General features: G+C 41.7%; 2 protein-coding genes across 3 annotated transcripts in view; both read left to right on the top strand.

Moving 5' to 3' along the window:
* KIAA1143 (KIAA1143 ortholog) overlaps positions 1-15591 on the top strand; it is a 57763-nt gene extending 42172 nt beyond the window's left edge. Inside the window, exons 3-4 of one of the 2 annotated variants that reach the window (XM_068119070.2) lie at positions 8742-8808; positions 14281-15591. In XM_068119070.2, coding sequence (XP_067975171.1) covers positions 8742-8808; positions 14281-14531 — 318 coding nt within the window. In that variant the 3' untranslated portion in view covers positions 14532-15591. Of the gene's footprint in view, positions 1-8741; positions 8824-14280 lie in introns of both variants that reach the window. The other variant, XM_068119069.2, reaches the window with a different exon arrangement.
* Positions 15592-15981: 390 nt separating this feature from the next.
* Positions 15982-20128, top strand: part of LOC137429050 (uncharacterized) — a 60835-nt gene continuing 56688 nt past the window's right edge. The window contains exon 1 of the mRNA XM_068119068.2: positions 15982-16284. The gene's annotated coding sequence lies outside the window, so the exon portion shown is untranslated. The remainder of the gene's footprint in view (positions 16285-20128) is intronic.

Here is a 20128-nt window from a genome sequence, read left to right as displayed (position 1 = left end):
ACACACACACACACACACACACACACACACATATGCCATATATGCACATATATACACATACAGACACACACACACACACACACACACACATATGCCATATATGCACATATATACACATACAGACACACACACACACACACACACACGTACACCGACACACATGCATATACATATACACATACACACATATATACACGCACACGCACACAGACACACACACACACACACGTCTCATTTTTTCATTTCTGTTTCTCACAATTCTGTCCCTATCTTATTCACACACACACACACACACACACACACACACACACACACACACAGACACACACACACACACCCATATGCCATATATGCACATATATACACATACACACACACACATACACACACATGCACACCGACACACACACACACACACACACACACACAGACACACACATATACACACACATCTCATTTTTTCATTTATGTTCCTCACAATTCTGTCTGTCTTATTCACACACACACACACACACACACACACACACACACACACACACACACATGCAGTATATGCACATGTACACATACAGACACACACATATATAAACACACACACACACACACACACACATATACACACATACATACACACACATACATACACACACACACACACACACACATATACACATACACATACATATATACACATACACACACACACGTACACACACATGTACACCGACACACATGCATACACATATACACATACACACACACACACATATACACAGTCACGTGAAAAAGTAAGTACACCCCATGTAAAGTTTTGACTTTTTCAACATATTTCAACATACAGCTATTTGATCTTCATTTCAACAATATTGATAGATAAAGGTGATATAATATAACAAATATCATGAAACATTTACATTTTGTAGTCCATTGTATAATTTAAATAAACATAAATGCAAATTTCGCATGTGGAAAAAGTAAGTACACCATTGGCTCTAATAGGTGGTATTGCCCCCTTTGGCAGAAACAACCTCAAGTAGGCGTTTCTTATAACTGTCTGCCAGTCTCTGACATCGACTGGGAGAAATTTTTGCCCTCTCCTCCATGCAGAATTCTTTCAGCTGTGCGATGTTCGAGGGGTTTCTTGCATGCACAGCTCGTTTCAAATCCCCCCACAACATCTCGATGGGATTTAGATCTGGGCTTTGACTTGGCCATTCCAGAACCCTCCATTTCTTTCTTTTCAGCCATTCCTCGGTGGATTTACTGGTATGTTTAGGGTCATTGTCATGTTGCAAGGTCCACCTTCGCTTGAGCTTCAACTTCTCTGACAGATGGCCTCACATTATCCTCAAGCACCCTCTGGTACAATGAAGAATTCATCGTGGATTCTATGATGGTGAGCTGCCCATGCCCTGATGCAGCAAAGCTGCCCCAAACCATAATATTTCCACCACCATGCTTTACAGTTGGTATCAGGTTCTTGTGGTCAAATGCTGGTTTTCGCCAAACATGTCTTCTGGTACTGTGGCCAAATAGCTCTACCTTTGACTCATCTGTCCAGAGCCATTGTTCCAGAAGTGCTGGTCTTGCCTAGGTGTTCATTGGCAAACTTTAGTCTTGCCCTGATGTTCTTTCTGGACAGCAAAGGTTTCCTCCTAGCACACCTCCCAAGTCCTCCCATGTAGATCAAATTTGTGCAGCCTCTTTCTAATGGTAGACTCGTGCTCTTTGATATACACACATGATATACACTTTGATATACACACATGTACACCGTGATGACATTCTGGGGTTCTTAGAGGCTTCTTTCAGCATCTTGCGGTCTGCTCTCGGGCTGAACTTGCCTGGGCGGCCTGGCCTGAACAAGTTGGCAGTTGTTTGGAATCTTCTCCACTTGTAGATGATCTTCCGGACAGTCGAATGATTAATTTGAAATTGTTTGGAGATCTTTTTAAATCCCTTCCCAGACTCGTAGGCATCTATAACCTTTTCTCTGAAGGCCTCGGAGAGCTCTTTTGATCTAGGCATGGTGAAGCCGCACGCTTCAACAATAAAGAGCAAACCAAACTAAATGTCTGAGGTTTAAATAAGACAGGTTCCTCCAAGATCCTCTCTAACGATATTCTAATCATTTACACCTGAACTGGTGCACCTGATTCATATTTTAGGTATTTTATGTAGTGATAAATGTAGGGGTGTACTTACTTTTTCCACATGCGAAATTTGCATTTATGTTTATTTAAATGATACAATGGACTACAAAATGTAAATGTTTCATGATATTTGTTATATTATATCACCTTTATCTGTCAATATTGTTGAAATGAAGATCAAATAGCTGTTTGTTGAAATATGTTGAAAAAGTCAAAACTTTACATGGGGTGTACTTACTTTTTCACGTGACTGTACACATATACACAACATATACACATATACACATAAACATACACACACACACACACACACACACACACACACACACACACACACACATGTACACCGACACACATGCACACACATGTACATGTGTCTTTTGGGCGGTGTATAAGAACTTCGCATACCTATCTCTCATGGGAAAACCAATATTACTCCTTTCGTTACAGAATACAAAATAACGTTTTTAAAATCAAAGATTTCAAATAATCTTCTTGGAAGTGTTCGTGCACACGTGAAATGAACACGTGAACCTTTACTTCCGGATAATAATAATGAATGAAATTAGAACGAAGAAATATATTTCAGCATCATTGTTCACCTTTTTGTGACGACTGTCATCAAACGGAAAAGTAATACATCTTAACGGAAAAGAAAAAGCAAATTTTTCATATATGTCGACATTTTGAGCTATTTGGGCGGTGTATGATTCATTGTCCTGCGTCGATTCCGGTTGAGTCATTAAAGATTTCAAAGAAACCTATTTAAAGTGTATGTACACATAACTAATATTTTTTTTAAACCATGAAATATCTCTCGGTAATTTCCTGAAACATATTGTTGCGGATCTCCGCGCCGGCCTTTTCTCCTTACCAAGGTGGGATTAGTCCCCTTGTCTTTGACTCGCCGACGGGACCCGAGACCTATGACGTCCTTCCCGGACAGCGTTAAATGGGGTTTTAGGACTAAGAATTCGCTATTACCTAAGTACTAACGCTGCCCAGAAATGAGGAAATACGCCCCGCCCGAATCATGGGTGTTGGTGGATATGCAGAGCGGTAGCGGACCCGTGACCCGAGCCGTTAGCAAGGACAAAACCCGATCCAAGCGGTTCTTAATCGTGCCACGCTTACCCAATGGAGGAAATCACGGAAACGGTCGAATTTGGAAGAAAAGGAATAACAAGGTTTATTTACACTTTGTACAATAAGAAGAAGAAAACACAGTGCAGCCTTAAACAGTCTTATACTTATTCCCTGGACAAACGGGCCCGTTCACACTCAGACACACTCACACGGGGTTTGCAGACGAACAGGTCGATGGTCCAGGGATGGCGTCCAGGCAGCTCGCTCTCCGGTCCCCAACTCGCACCACGAAGGAGATTAATGCAGCGGCCAGGAGCTCTCCGCGTGTCGTTGGCGCGCACGGGATTATTACAGGGCGAACGGTAGGGCTGGTTTTGGCGGTTACACTTGCGGCTGCGGCCGTGTATGTAATAAGCGAATAGTTCAATATGCGCTTCTCAATCAAGGGCTCTCGACACTGTCGTGTGCACGCCGGCCCTCTGAATACAGTTCTCTTGCACAAGTTCTCACAAGCGCCTCTCCCTTCTCAACCGGGTCAGTCCTCGTATCAGTTCTCATAAGGGCAGTCCTTTGCGAGTCCTCTCAGTCCTGTCAGTCCTGTCAGTCCTGTTCAAGGGCTTTGTGCAAAGGCTTATATAGCCTTGCCCAGCGAACCTTCCAGCACTTGCTAGACGCGCCCTTACCACGCCCTATCATGCCATGCCCTCCGAGCCCTGGTTGGCTGGTGCCCTTACCGTCATCGCCTCTGAAATGCTGCTTGTCTCTGCCACACCCCGACCCCGCGCTCCTCCCTCTTTCCAGGCCTACCTCGTGTCACTTGGCTAGTTTCGAGCCAACAAAGGGCAGCGAACGCTGCTGGCAGCCAAAGTGTAACAAATTGCAGGTAGCCAAAGTGTAACAAACTTGAGGGATGCCAAATAGGGCGCAGGATGGAGTTTGCCCATGATGTAATTGGAGGGTGGCCGCAAAATGAAAGGACCTAAGCTCAATTCTTTACACAACGCAGATGTCACTAGGGAAATGGCCTACTCTTACACATACTATGACACAACTAATTCTAAGTGGGCCTACGTGTTGCTTGTGGACTAACTATGGGGGCAAACATTTAGCCTTTAATGATGTCATATGTACAATCTCAAAACTGCAACAATATTTTACTTCCAGATAATAATGTTGAATGAAATAAGAACAAAGAAATATATGTCGGCATCATTGTTGACGTTTTTGTGACGACTGTCATCAAAAGTAAAAGTAATATATCTTAACGGAAAAGAAAAAGAAAATTTTTCATATATGTCGACATTTTGAGCTATTTGGGCGGTGTATGATATATAGTCCCGCGTCGATTCTGGTTGAGTCATTAAAGATTTCAAAGAAACCTATTTAAAGTGTATGTACACATAACTAATAAAAATTTAAAAAAACAAGAGATATCTCTCGGTAATTTCCTGAAACATTTTACTTCCAGATAATAATGTTGAATGAAATAAGAACGAAGAAATATATGTCGGCATCATTGTTGACGTTTTTGTAGCCCAAAGTGGAGATCGGTTTCTGAGGTTTGGGACATGGAATGTAGGGACAATGACAGGGAGATCAGAAGTGGTGGAAGTATTGGTCAGAAGAAGAGTGGACATATGTTGTGTGCAAGAGACGAGATGGAAGGGAAGTGGTGTGAGAATGGTGAAGGGTAGGCAGGGACAGAAATACAAGTTTGTGTGGCAAGGGTGCCTGGAGGGCGTGAATGGTGTTGGTGTCCTGTTTTCTGAGGAGTTTGTAGACAGTGTGGTGAGTGTGACTAGAGTGAGTGATAGGTTGATGATGGTGAAAATGATGATTGGAAAGCTCTTGGTGAACGTCATTTCGGGATGTGCTCCGCATGTTGGTCGGAGCGATGAAGAGAAGGACAAGTTCTGGTGTGCGATAGAGAAGCTGATGGAAAACGTGAAAGATGAGGAAGTTGTTGTGGTAGGAGGAGACCTAAATGGACATGTGGTAAGGAGTATGGATGGTTTTGAGGGAGTTCATGGGGGTTATGGATATGGTGTGAGAAATGGAGAAGGTGAAAGGATTTTGGAGTTTGCTGATGGAGCTGATTTGTTGATTTGTAATACTCAGTTCCAGAAAGAGGATAATAAGTTTGTTACATACACGGCAGGTGGGTCGACGACAACCGTTGACTACCTGATGGTGCGTAGGCGAGATAGGGGGCACCTCCGGGACACAAAGGTGATCCCAGGGGAGGAGGCTGTTTCACAGCACCACTTGGTTGTCTGCGACATAAGGGTGAAAAGTGCGAGGAGAGCTCGGCGGGTGAAGTACCAACCGAGAATGAAGGTGTGGAGGTTGAAAGAGGTGACAGTAATGGAGGCATTAAAAGAGAGGGTGAGTAAGGTAGAGGATGATGTGGTTGAGCTTGAAAGTGGTTGGATGTCAATGAAAGCTAGTCTGTTGGGAGCCGTTGGTGAGGTATGTGGATGGACAAAAGGACCACCGAGGCACTCAGAAACATGGTGGTGGGATGATGAAGTTGGAAAGAGGATTGACGAGAAGAGGAAGAAGTTCAATGAGTGGAAGAAGGCGAAGGGTATGGGAGCAGAAACAGCAGAGCATGAAAGTTATAAGGCAGCCAAGAAGGCTACAAAGAAAGAGGTAGCAAAGGCGCAGGAGGCATGTAGGAAAATGTTCGGAGAACGCTTGGATTCGGAAGAGGGTCAGAGAGCAGTATTCAGGATTGCAAAGCAGAATGCGAAAGAGAGGTGTGATGTGATGGGGGTGAGTTGCTTGAAGGATGAAGTGGGACAAATCGTTTTGGACCCAGATAGAATTAAAGGAAGATGGAAAAGATATATGGAAATGCTGTTGAATACAGAGAATGAATGGGATGGCAACATAGAGAGTAACGCAGTTTTAGGACCGGCAGAGAAGATAACTGAGAAGGAAGTTGAGGAAGCGATAAAAGCAATGAAGAGTAGAAAAGCGGGAGGGCCGACGGGAGTTGTGGGAGATATGTTGAAGGCAGCAGGAAGTTGGGGTGTGAAGAGAATGACAGAGATCTGTAATCTGGCGGTGAAAGAAGGCCGCATTCCAGTGGATTGGGAACTGAGTACCCTCGTCCCTCTATACAAGGGGAAAGGTGACCCTCTAGAGTGTGGCTCGTACCGAGCGATAAAGTTATTGGAGCATGGAATGAAGGTATTTGAAAGGGTGTTGGAGAGGAGGATAAGGAAGAAAGTGAAGATCGACGAAATGCAGTTTGGATTTATGCCAGGAAGAGGAACGACAGACGCGCTTTTTATTGTGAGGCAGTTGCAGGAGAAGTACATGTAGAAGAGGAAGAAGTTGTTTCTTGGGTTTGTTGATCTGGAGAAAGCATTCGATAGGGTTCCACGCAAAGTATTGACATGGGCAATGAGGAAGGTAGGAGTGGAGGAATGGTTGATCAGAGTAGTGATGGCAATGTACAAAAGAGCACGCACAGCTGTAAGGACGAAGGACGGGAACAGTGGTGAGTTTGAGGTGAAGGTGGGAGTGCACCAGGGGTCGGTACTAAGTCCACTACTATTTGTAGCTGTGATGGTGCTGGCTCAGAACGTAAAGGAGGGTTTACCGTGGGAGTTGTTGTATGCAGATGATCTGGTGTTGATTGCGGAAAGTATGGATGCACTGAAGGAAAAGATGAACAAGTGGAAGGAATGTATGGAGACAAAAGATCTGAAGGTGAATATCGGAAAGACGAAGGTGATGGCAAGTGGTAAAGCATGTGGTGAGGTGGAAAGAACTGGGAAGTGGCCCTGTGCTGTGTGCAGGAAGGGTGTTGGAGTGAACTCCATTCAATGTACAATGTGCGCTGAGTGGGTTCATCAAAAATGTAGTGGTCTGAGAGGGTCATTAACCAGTGTGGCAGCTACATTCAAATGTAAGGTGTGCACAGAGGGAGCTGCAGATGGAGGAAATGTTGAGTTGGATCTTGGAGACGGCGTGAAGCTGGAAGGTGTGAAAACATTTTGCTACCTCGGAGACATGCTGAATGGAGAAGGTGGATCAGACTCGGCAATGGTTGCTGGAGTGAGATGTGCATGGAAGAAGTTTCGGGAACTGAGTGGCGTGCTGATGAGGAGGGGAGTGTCGTTGAAGCTGAAGGGAATGGTGTATGCTGCATGTGTGAGACGTGTTATGATTTATGGGAGCGAGACATGGGTAATGAACATAGAGCAGCAACGAAGGTTGGAAAGGGTGGAAATGCGAATGGTTCGATGGATGTGCGGAGTACCGTTGAGAGAGAGGAAGACAAATGATGAATTGCGAAAAATGATGGGAATAGAGCCTGTGATTGATGTTGTGAAGAGGAACAGGTTGAGATGGTTTGGTCATGTGTTGAGGAAGGATGAAAGTGACTGGTTGAGAAGAGTGATGGAAATGAATGTAGAAGGAAGTAGAGGACAGGGAAGACCGAGAAAGACTTGGCTAAAGATGGTGGAAGAAGAAATGCGGGCAAGGGGGTTAACAAGGAGAGATGCAGAAAATAGGGCAAGATGGAGAAGATTGTCATGGGGACCGCAAGGCTAACCCCCGCTCTAGCAGGGAAAATGGCCTTAAAATGCATGTTGTTGTTGTTGTTGTTGTATTGTTGACGTTTTTGTGACGACTGTCATCAAAAGTAAAAGTAATATATCTTAACGGAAAAGAAAAAGCGAATTTTTAATATATGTCGACATTTTCCCCGACTGTTAATTTAGGCGGTGTATTTTCGTGTATCATCGTGGCGCGATTTTAAAAAATATATCTCTACATTTTCCCGTGTGTGCGTGAATGTTCTCAATTATTTCTGACACGGAGTCTAGAACCATCGATAAAAATGAAATCAGATGGAGAATTCGAGATAAAATCGTGAGGGTGACTCAATGAATGGGCTTTATTTTGCAGGCCTTTGAGAATTCATTTCGTTCTATAAACGGAAACTTTCATGGGATTTTCTTCCCGGTTTTTTTCAACCGAGTCTAAAACTATGTTAGCGACTGTTAAAAATGAAATGATATATCGAATTTGAGTTGAAATAAACCTGTGAAAGAGAGAGAGAAAGACAGCATGGGCCTAACTAAACAGGCCTCAAAGCTATTTGAGTTAATAAAATGGTGGATATTTGTTTTTATGAAGCCTCTCCAAGAATGGGTGGAGCTACTCTGTAAACGGAGTAAGCCACACCCCCGGACAGACAGACAGACAGACAGAATCACCATAGCATATTATAATATCGATAATTATTTAACATCAAAACATTGTTCTTATTTCCATTGTTATTTTGGAGCAATCCATAATTCGATTGAACCAATTTGGATGAAAATTGCTGCAATGCTTGATTGCTCAACCTATAAATATATGTTTTTGTTTTTTGTGTTGTTTTCTTTTGCCAGCATGATGCAGCGACGTTTCCAGTCCTCATCTAGTTATTGAATTCTACTAATCATGAAATCCAATTTTTAGATAATCTTTCATGTACAGGTGGTGGTGCTAGCGGCTGGAGATCTCACTCAAGAAGAGGCACAGCAGGCTCAGATTGAAAAGCAAGGTGCCAAGGATCCTGGTTGGTGGCTTGATTCATGAGAGTTTCTGATAAATGATGGTTGGCATTATCCTTCAGAGCAGATTGCTGGTTGTTCACACACCGCTTTTGTCCATAACCACCAGACATTTTGATTAGAATTTTCTAAAAACAAAAAGGATGCACTTTGTAACCTCCACACCAAAGTGGTAGCAAAGTTTCCCTTTGCTCTCCTTGTTGTTATTTATTTTTAATCGGGCTGTGCTTGCCACCCCTTTATTTTTTTGGCCTTTTATCTACACATTATCAGGTATGGGGTCTCCACTCCAAGTCTCTCCACTATCCGTGGTATTGCATACAAGTCCATAAGTTACTTCGGAACATTTTCATTATGCATCCAACAATTTCCCACACCAACGTCCATTGGACAGTTACCAGACGTCCCACCCACATAGTGTAGCAGCATAGCAAACCTGTTGTGCATTTTGTGATACAAGCACCAAATTTGGTACACTAGTAGACTATCATATTATGAAAAGATCTGGATATTGGGCCATCTCAGATTCAGAGATTTGATTTTTGCAAGATTTCGATTCGATTGGGATCGAAGAGAACACCTTCTTCGTCTTCTGTACAGTGAAGTTGCCAGCCCTGAATTCTCTGGCTACATCTGGGTGCTTCATTGGGAGTGCAACCGTGTCCCTCAGGTGAACAGGGACCCACCTGGCATAGTGTGTGTGGTCTAAGGCATGGAACCATGGGACCAGTTCGGTCAGGGCATCAAGGTACGTCGTGAATGAAGCCTGCCGCAGAGAACGCACGTAGACCAGTACCAACATCTCTAGTTCCAGCACAGTTGCCCAGTACTGAAAGTTGGGAATGTCTTCTCCTCTCTGGTGACACCAGTCTTCGAACTCAGGCAGGTCTTCTGCATCATCAGCATATGTCATACAGTGGCGTTCATACGCACGGTGTTGCAGGATGTGCAGTGCCGCTGCAGTGATTTGATGAGCTCTTCTTGTGCGGGTGACGTGGGCAGCTCGTAGGAAGGAGTCGGCCATCCCTGGTGTTGCAATCACAGCTTGCAAAATCTGCAAATCTTGCAAAAATCAAATCTCTGAATCTGAGATGGCCCAATATCCAGATCTTTTCATAATATGATAGTCTACTAGTGTGCCAAATTTGGTGCTTGTATCACAAAATGCACAATTCTTTTGAATATTTGGGCTAAGCCGCCCCACTAACAATGCTTTACGTACCAGCTTCCCAGCGTTTCACCCCACAATGCACTGTGTCCTCTCCCTCTCTATGTCATGCTGCGTTTCACCTCTCTATGTCATGCTGTGCATTGTTGGAATTAACGCCGTCACATACTGTCCAATATTGTAATGTAATGTTTAACTTTGTTTACTTTATCACAGTAGTCGTTGAATAATTAGTGGTAAACAAAGTGGTAACGAAAAGGGTGAACCTGCATGTAAGCAGCAACGTAGTGTAAATCTGGATGTCAAATTATACAAAGTGAAACAAAATATGAATGGTGAACGACCAGCCGATATTACTCACTATCTTGGTTTGCCGACGACGACTGTTCAAACTATTTTAAAGAATGCATACGAGGGCTGGGCAGACGGCATGGTGTGATGTGGTTTCAGCATGCAAGACATGCCGTTCGGGTGACAAGGCCTGTGCTACAGGCACGGCCGAAATGAGCGTGACAGCAGTAGTGGGAATGGCGACTGGGAGTGCTTTGTGAGGTCCCGTGTGGTCGCGGCACGTGCGTCGGGTCTCGCGGCACGAGCGTCGGGCCTCGCAGCACGAGCGTCGGGTCTCACGGCACGAGCGCATGTGCTGGCGCAAATTTTGGAGCCTGGGTCCGTGGGGGAAACCATGTGGTCCAGTGGGAAGGATAATTTAGAGAGCGAAGGACTGGTGCAGGCAGTTTCACAGACGATTAGAGATTTTCAGTGTGTAACTCTGCTAAATTGTCATTATAAAATAGTTACAAGGTATTGTAAGTAAGATAAAAAAGTGTTTGGATTTTAAATTTGTTTAAGTTATTGTTTTTTTCTGTTTTGTGTGTTTCATATGTATTTTTGATTGCTAGGCTTGTTGAGTGGTGTTGTTTAAGACGTAAACATAGTGTTTGAACTCATTCCCCTTAATCACACTACTTCTTGTATCGAAAAATTCCCTGCTATCCATAATTTTGTTTCAAGTCCAACTTTTCTTGAACGTATCGTGGATGTATAGCGAGGAACCCTCCATCGCACCTTTGAAGCCATATTGCTAATAACTACTCTCTTGCAATTTGAGCCTTGAATATACATTCTTATGCATGCATGCCGACATAGCGTGCATTGGATGGTACCTGTTCAAAGCTTCGTTGTATGAAAATACGGTCTGGCTGCATTTGGATAAGATTTTTTTCCCTTGCATTGGAAAATGTCACTCAAGAAGCATTCAACAATGAGCCACCATTCCACCTCACAGAAACAAAGGAGGGTAGGGTCCAAGAAAAATGAAGTTGACATTTGAAATAGTATGCAGTGTACATGTTGATTTGCCCATAGAATGTCCGACCATATCGTACAATAGAAAGGTACATGAAAATAGCCCAACCCTGGATATTTTTGATAATAAGCGTTTTTTTATGCTAAATGCTTTATATGATTGTCCTGTATCTGCAGAAAAAAATTATCATGAATTCACACCTGAGGAACCCTGTTTTTATTATTTCAAAGTATATGACCTGTTACAAAACTGTAAATGCATGCAATGCACTGTAAATACAATGGCACCCCGCCCTGCTCACCAAACCCTCCTCTTATGGTATCCATGGTAACCTCCACGCATGGCTGACAGACTTCCTCTTCTGTCAGTCAACATGTGGCCCTGAATGGATTTCTCTCATCTCCCCCTTCCTGTTCAGGCTGGAGTTCCCCAATACAGTGTTCTGGGCCCTGTGCTTTTTCTGGTCTTCATCAATGATCTCTCCGACTCTCTGGAAAATCCTCTCTATCTATTTGCTGATGACTCCACTCTCTGCCGCTCCATATCTCAACCCTCGGATTGGTAGGTAGCAGACTCTTCACTCTCTGCAGACGAGGATAACATCACAAACTGGTCAAACAAGTGGAAGATGTACGTCAATCCTGACAAATCTCACACTCTCACTATGTCTCTCCAAAAAGACCATCTGGACAACCCTCCCATCTACTTTCTCAACAATCCTCTCCAAGAAGTTCTGTCACTCAAGCTTTTGGGTCTCACTATCTGCCATGATCTTTCCTGGGAAAACCACATTTCCAAGCTGGCCTCCAAAACCAGTCGCCGACTGGGCATCCTCCGTCGTGCAAAGTCCTTCCTTGGCACACCTGAGCTCCTCACCACATACAAGGCTTTCATCCGCAGCTCAATGGAGTACTGCTCTCCCCTCTGGACCGGTGCTCCTGCCTCACACCTAGCTTGGCTTCACGCTGAAGAAACTAAAGCTTATAGAATCATTGGTAACTCATGCAATGAAGCTGATTCTAAGGGGCTTTCACTCTCTCACCGCAGGCAGGTTGGTGGTCTTTCTGTCTTCCACTGACTCTTCTGCAGCCTAGCTCCCCCAGCTCTCTCTGTGCTCTGTCCCCCAAACATTCGTGCAGGACGCACAAGATCTGCCAGCAACCCTCTGCTGGTGAAACTACCAAAATCAAGACTCTGCTCACCTTCACTCTTTCATTCCTCTTTTTTCCCACCTCTGGAACAAATTCTCTCACTCTCTTCAATCCCACTATTCCCTCCAGGTCTACAAAACACCTGTTCACCACCATCTCTTTACTTCACCCATCCGCTTTTCTACCCCCATTAATACACCCCAAACCCACCTCCTTCAAAATCCGTTTTCTTTCCGGAAATCCCCTGTTGTGTCCATCTTGTTTATCCAGTGTGCACCTCCCCAGCCCTCTCTCCTCCACAGATCTCCTGATGTCCCTGTTCCCTCCTGCTGTGGTGCTTCCCTCTCTCGCCCCCTCTTATCTGCTGCTCCCTTTGTTATATGTCCTGTGTGTTAACTCTTGTACAACCTCGACAGAGTATACAAAAAAAAAATTAATTGCTCAGACACCTTAGACCTTTGAAGACCCTTTCGACATTTTCAACCCTTTGGATGCCTTTAGACATTTACATCCCTTAGACACCTATATACTTATTGCCCCCTGAGACTCCATTAGACCCATAGGTATGGAACCTGTATAAAAGGTGAAAACATAACTTACATCCACCTTAGGTGGCAGAGGTAATTATGTTCCGTTTCAACGTCAGTAGACCATGACTGTGTCTATTAATTATGTACTCTTGGAAGGCTGGAACGTACCTTTTAAACATTTCGACCCTTTAGACTGCTGAGACCCCTTAAACCTTTGAAAGCCCTTTAGACATTTTAGACCCTTTAGATGCATTCATTCATTCATTCATTCATTCATTCATTCATTCAGATGCCATTATACAGTTACATATTTTAGACCCCCATATACCTTGAGACCCTATAGACCCCATTAGACCCAATAAAAACTTTAGGACCCTTTAAGACCCCTTTTACCTTGAAGATGCTTTGGACCACATCACCCTTTTGACTCCACAGACCCTTTAGACCTTTACACTCCTTAAGTCTCTTGACTCCCTTTAGACCCCTCACACGTTTCAGACCCTTTAGACTTGTTAAATAAATATCTACACCCATTTAGACTGCTTATACCGTAACACCATTTACACCATTTACACCCTTTAGACCCCTTAGACCTTAACTCCCTTTAGACCCCTTAGACCTTAACACCCTTTATACTTGTTAAATACGAGTACATCTTTACACCCCATTAGACTGCTTGGACCCTGACCATTTAGAGCTTTAGACCACTTAGACCATTGGAGATACTTTTAAAGCCTTAGACATTTACATCTTTGAGATATTAAACCCTTTTGACCCCATAGACCCTTTGGACCCTAACTACGATTGGAACATACCAATTAGACCCTTTAGACCACCTCGAACCTTTTAGGCGCACACCACACAAACATCCATAGTCTTCTTGCAAAACAAAGACTGTACTTTTTTCAGCAAGTAATGTGAACTCGACCCACCCAGATGGTGGGTACTCTGCTGGTATGAATGAATGAATGACCATCATTGATCGACCTCCGTCCCCCTCCGTCGCCCCACCCATGACATTGTCAACTGTGCACCACTAATGTAAAAATGTACATTAAACAAATTATACTGACGGTCTTTTCCTGAGGTTTAACAATCCTTGATAGAGCATTAATACAAAACGACAACATACTGTAGGAAAAGGTACAACATGTGATTTTGAGAAATGGAATGATGGATGGAGGAAAATGGCTTTACGTACTTGCTGAACTTCGTACTTGCTGAACCTCGTACTTGCTGAACCTCGTTAATCTTTTGAACCAAGAAGAGCGTGTTTTTGATGCCTTACCCTTTTTATTTCACAGAGGTCGCAACTGATGGCAGAATTCTGTTCCGTAAACCATCAAAGAGAGTTTCTGGAGCAGAAGAAGGAGCTGGCATAAAAGCGAATACAGGAAGCAAACGGCAGAGGCTTGCAACTGAGGCTAGCAGGAAAGGGGAACTGAGTGCAGACATGAATCTGAAGCTAAAGGAGTGTGGAGAACAAGGGAAAGCTATTGTAAAAAGAAATGTCAGTCTGCTTTCATTTGTTGATGAAGATGAAGAGGAGAGCTGAGACGTACAGGAACATCCTTCAAGTCTTCTACCTGAGTGAGAATGCAAAGTATGGCGATCATCATAAACCCTGCAAAATGGTCCATCATCAGAGTTTGATATCCTGCATTTGCATTGACTCATTTGTATGCAGTGGAAAGTTTGGGAGGTGTTTATTGATGGTGCAGATGGGAAAGGAGGGATAACATTCATGGCTGTTGCTTGTAAGGATATACAATTTTTAAAAAGCCAGTTGTGGGAAGATGTATATTGGAAAAAAAAGGATCTGTCGAGCAGGCGAGGTCCGACGTTTGAACAATCGCGCGGCCTTAATCCGGAACTGTACAGACATTGTTTGCTCGGTGTTATGAACCTTCCCAATGTAGAGGAAGTCATGTGATGCACCCTCTACATTCCACCACTCAATGACACACACACACGCACGCACACTCACACACATACATGCGCACGTGTCCTTGAGAAGGAACTTCAACATCGAGCTTTAAGGGTTCGGGCTAATGTCAGCCCTGCCTGCGCCTTGTTTGCTCCGCAGCTGTACTACTTGATGGTCCCTTAATTTATTTAATTTGAAATCATAATTTATGAACCGCTTTGTTTTTGTTCATTCATCCTCCCTCATATGGGAAACTTTAATTTTTTTAAACCCTTGTTTTGTATTACACCAGCTTACGCATGCCTCGTCCGCCAGTGTGAGACGATGGCCTGCTTCATTTTTTTAAAATACCGTACCGATTATTTAAGAACTGGGAATCCTGCCGTGATGTGTTCTCAATTGATGCATAAACTGCAGAAATTTTTTTTTGGTGTTTGGACGAAGATTAAGATTGTCAGCCGAAGTACTGGAAATGCAATGGCGCTCAGATGGTGATGGTGTGATGGGTTGGTTCTCCTGAAGTTGCTCGATGGAGTGAGCATGGTGTGCTACAACATGGCCTTGTAAAAACTGATCTTTTTCTGATTAAATCAGGAGGTAAAGAGATTTATGATATCGAACAATAAATGCATTTATATCACAACTTTCAGGAAAAAAAAAACCTGCAAATAAACTCTTTTCAATTCCAGGTCCTCCGACCTGTGTTTTTTTTCCCTCTATGGTTTGTTTGCCTTTTAAACTCTGTTTATAGTTACAACAAGAAATGGAGAAGAAGTGTCAACATTATTTTGTATATAGAGAGTGAATTTAAATGTTTCCCTGCTTTTTCAGCGAGCCCAAGCAGATGCCTTACCATTTAAGAAACATTGAATCTGTAACACAGGGTTCTGGTTGCACACACACACACAAACGGCCCTGTTTGCCTAACTCTGGCCTACTTGTGGAATTGGGGTCATCGTGTGCCACATTGGCGAGTCGAAGCAAACCGCCTTGGTTTAAGATTTCAAAAAAAGAAAAAATTACCCATAAAAAAGCAGTTTGTTTTATTGGGCCCGCTCTGTTTTTGACTGGGCAGGGTGGGTGTGCTTCATCCAGAAACCCACAAAAGCGGTCTTGTGTGGCACCAGCTTGCGGGGTCCAGAGCACAGTGCGAGGCTTGTGGGCTCGGAGCATGACGCGGCAGCGGCCGAAAGTGTTGGGGTTAGAATAGTGAGAGGCTTGCGAGAACAGACGATGATGCACACGTATTACAGTGACGTCTCCACAGGCCCGGACCACCACCGAGAAGGCCCGTGCATCATGAGGATGGAAATCTGACGAGTTTTGTCACAACACGGCGCTTGTTGGACGTACTGGGCTTCCGGTTACCTGAAAACTGCAGGTGAACGAGTTTTCAGGATTGTCCACACCCCGGTAGTGTCTGGTGCATTGCAAGTGTGCCCACGTTGTGTCGCAACAGATTTCTGGCACAACGGGCACTTCATGGAGTAATTATTGTTGATAACCGTGGCTCGTTTGTAGCTTTATTGTGGTTCTCATTAACCATTCTCTTTGGGAGTGGAAGCATTTCTATGAGACCATCTGCACTCACAAGCAAATCCCTGTTTCACATGTAACATGATTGTACAGATTGATAGAATATTTATATGAGACTACCTGCCCTCACAAACAAATCCCTGTTTCACATGTAACATGATTGTACAGACTGATAGAATATTTATATGAGACTACCTGCCCTCACAAACAAATCCCTGTTTCACATGTAACATGATTGTACAGATTGATAGAATATTTATATGAGACTACCTGTTCTCACAAACAAATCCCTGTTTCACATGTAACATGATTGTACAGATTGATAGAATATTTATATGAGACTACCTGCCCTCACAAACAAATCCCTGTTTCACATGTAACATGATTGTACAGATTGATAGAATATTTATATGAGACTACCTGCCCTCACAAACAAATCCCTGTTTCACATGTAACGTGATTGTACAGATTGATAGAATATTTATATGAGACTACCTGTTCTCACAAACAAATCCCTGTTTCACATGTAACATGATTGTACAGATTGATAGAATATTTATATGAGACTACCTGCCCTCACAAACAAATCCCTGTTTCACATGTAACATGATTGTACAGATTGATAGAATATTTATATGAGACGACCTGCCCTCACAAACAAATCCCTCTTTCACATGTAACATGATTGTACAAATTGATAGAATATTTATATGAGACTACCTGCCCTCACAAACAAATCCCTGTTTCACATGTAACATGATTGTACAGATTGATAGAATATTTATATGAGACTAACTGCCCTCACAAACAAATCCCTCTTTCACATGTAACATGATTGTACAGATCGATAGAATATTTATACAAGTACACATACATTCAAAGTACACCGCCCCATGCCAAATAATTAAATATGCTGCAGCGCGGCATTGCCGGGGCGCCTCCGGCGCCCGGCAATACCGCAGTGCAGCTCATTGAGGCTGCATTGGGAGGGAGAGGTGTACACTAATTGATTGATTAATTGTATAATTAAAATCAATAAAAGATTATCACAAAATATTTTCATAATCAATTGGCTAATCGCATAACTAAACCAGTAGTGCTTCATCCGAAGATGTATCTTTTAGAAATTTAATTAAATAAGTCATTTATAAAAAATTAAATAATTAATTGATTACTCAATAAATAATTAATCGATTAATCAATAAATACTTAATAGATGAAATGATTAATCAATAAATCAAAAATATCCTTGATAGCCACATCACTTGGTCACTCATGTCCAAATATTAGCTTCCCAGCTCAAAAGGTGCCTGAGATATTGGCCAAATGAGAAAGAAAATAAATAAATGATTAATAATGAAAATAAATAAATAATAATCATAAAAAAATTAAATTATTAATCAATTTGGTCAGAGAACACATAAACTACCACTATTTCATCAGAATCTGTAACTTAAAAAAAAAAATTTTTTTTGTCATTAATCGAATAATTAAATAATTAATCGATTAATTGATTAATTAATAAATCAAAAATATCCTTTGCAGCCAAATCACCTGGTCATTGGCATGTCCAAATATCAGCTTCCTAACTCAAAAGGTGCCTGAGTTAATAATGGTCAGAAGATAAATGAAATTTAATTAATTAAATAAGTACTTAATTAAACGCTAATAATTAAATAACTCCTCAATTAATTGATTATTCAAAAAACAAAAAATACCGTATTTGACAAAGGACTTGCTCACTACTGTGCCGAAATTTCAGCTTCCTAGCTCAAAGGATGGCTGAGATATCGTCCGGACAACCAAGAAAGAAAACAAACAAGTACACATACATTCAAAGTACACCGCCCCATGCCAAATAATTAAATATGCTGCAGCGCGGCATTGCCGGGGCGCCTCCGGCGCCCGGCAATGCCGCAGTGCAGCTCATTGAGGCTGCATTGGGAGGGAGAGGTGTACACTAATTGATTGATTAATTGTATAATTAAAATCAATAAAAGATTATCACAAAATATTTTCATAATCAATTGGCTAATCGCATAACTAAACCAGTAGTGCTTCATCCAAAGATGTATCTTTTAGAAATTTAATTAAATAAGTCATTTATAAAAAATTAAATAATTAATTGATTACTCAATAAATAATTAATCGATTAATCAATAAATACTTAATAGATGAAATGATTAATCAATAAATAAAAAATATCCTTGATAGCCACATCACTTGGTCACTCATGTCCAAATATTAGCTTCCCAGCTCAAAAGGTGCCTGAGATATTGGCCAAATGAGAAAGAAAATAAATAAATGATTAATAATGAAAATAAATAAATAATAATCATAAAAAAATTAAATTATTAACCAATTTGGTGAGAGAACACATAAACTACCACTATTTCATCAGAATCTGTAACTTAAAAAAAAAAATTTTTTGTCATTAATCGAATAATTAAATAATTAATCGATTAATTGATTAATTAATAAATCAAAAATATCCTTTGCAGCCAAATCACCTGGTCATTGGCATGTCCAAATATCAGCTTCCTAACTCAAAAGGTGCCTGAGTTAATAATGGTCAGAAGAGAAATGAAATTTAATTAATTAAATAAGTACTTAATTAAACGCTAATAATTAAATAACTCCTCAATTAATTGATTATTCAAAAAACAAAAAATACCGTATTTGACAAAGGACTTGCTCACTACTGTGCCGAAATTTCAGCTTCCTAGCTCAAAGGATGGCTGAGATATCGCCCGGACAAACAAACAAGAAAACAAACAAACAAGAAAGAAACCAGAGTGAAAACTGAGTACTCTCTTTCAGCGTGCGTCACTGCCGAGCCCCCTTTGGTGCCCGTCAATGACGATTTGCAATGCCTGGAGATGGCATAGGAAAGGAGCGGTGTACAACAAGTACACATACATTCAAAGTACACCGCCCCATGCCAAATAATTAAATATGCTGCAGCGCGGCATTGCCGGGGCGCCTCCGGCGCCCGGCAATACCGCAGTGCAGCTCATTAAGGCTGCATTGGGAGGGAGGGGTGTACACTAATTGATTGATTAATTGTATAATTAAAATCAATAAAAGATTATCACAAAATATTTTCATAATCAATTGGCCAATCGCATAACTAAACCACTAGTGCTTCATCCGAAGATGTATCTTTTAGAAATTTAATTAAATAAGTCATTTATAAAAAATTAAATAATTAATTGATTACTCAATAAATAATTAATCGATTAATCAATAAATAATTAATAGATGAAATGATTAATCAATAAATCAAAAATATCCTTGATAGCCACATCACTTGGTCACTCATGTCCAAATATTAGCTTCCCAGCTCAAAACGTGCCTGAGATATTGGCCAAATGAGAAAGAAAATAAATAAATGATTAATAATGAAAATAAATAAATAATAATCATAAAAAAATTAAATTATTAATCAATTTGGTCAGAGAACAGTAGTGTAATAATGTTGCTTCTGGGACACCTCCGTTTAACATGGGAAATCCCTATCTAATGTCATTTACCCCCTTGTCTTTTTCAAAAATCATAAACACCTCTATTTCTCCCACCCTCATCTTTATGAACCTTTTGTCTGTAGTACCTATCCTTAATGTTGTTCATTAGACCACTCAAACACTACAAATATTTGTTTTCTCTTATAGACCTATCATCCTTCTTCT

The sequence above is a fragment of the Myxine glutinosa genome, chromosome 6 (genome assembly GCF_964187855.1).
Source record: "Myxine glutinosa chromosome 6, kmMyxGlut1.1, whole genome shotgun sequence".
Taxonomy (NCBI): Eukaryota; Metazoa; Chordata; class Myxini; order Myxiniformes; family Myxinidae; genus Myxine; species Myxine glutinosa.
Note: the sequence above shows the minus strand (reverse complement) of the source record. Positions and strands in the feature narration are given on the sequence as shown.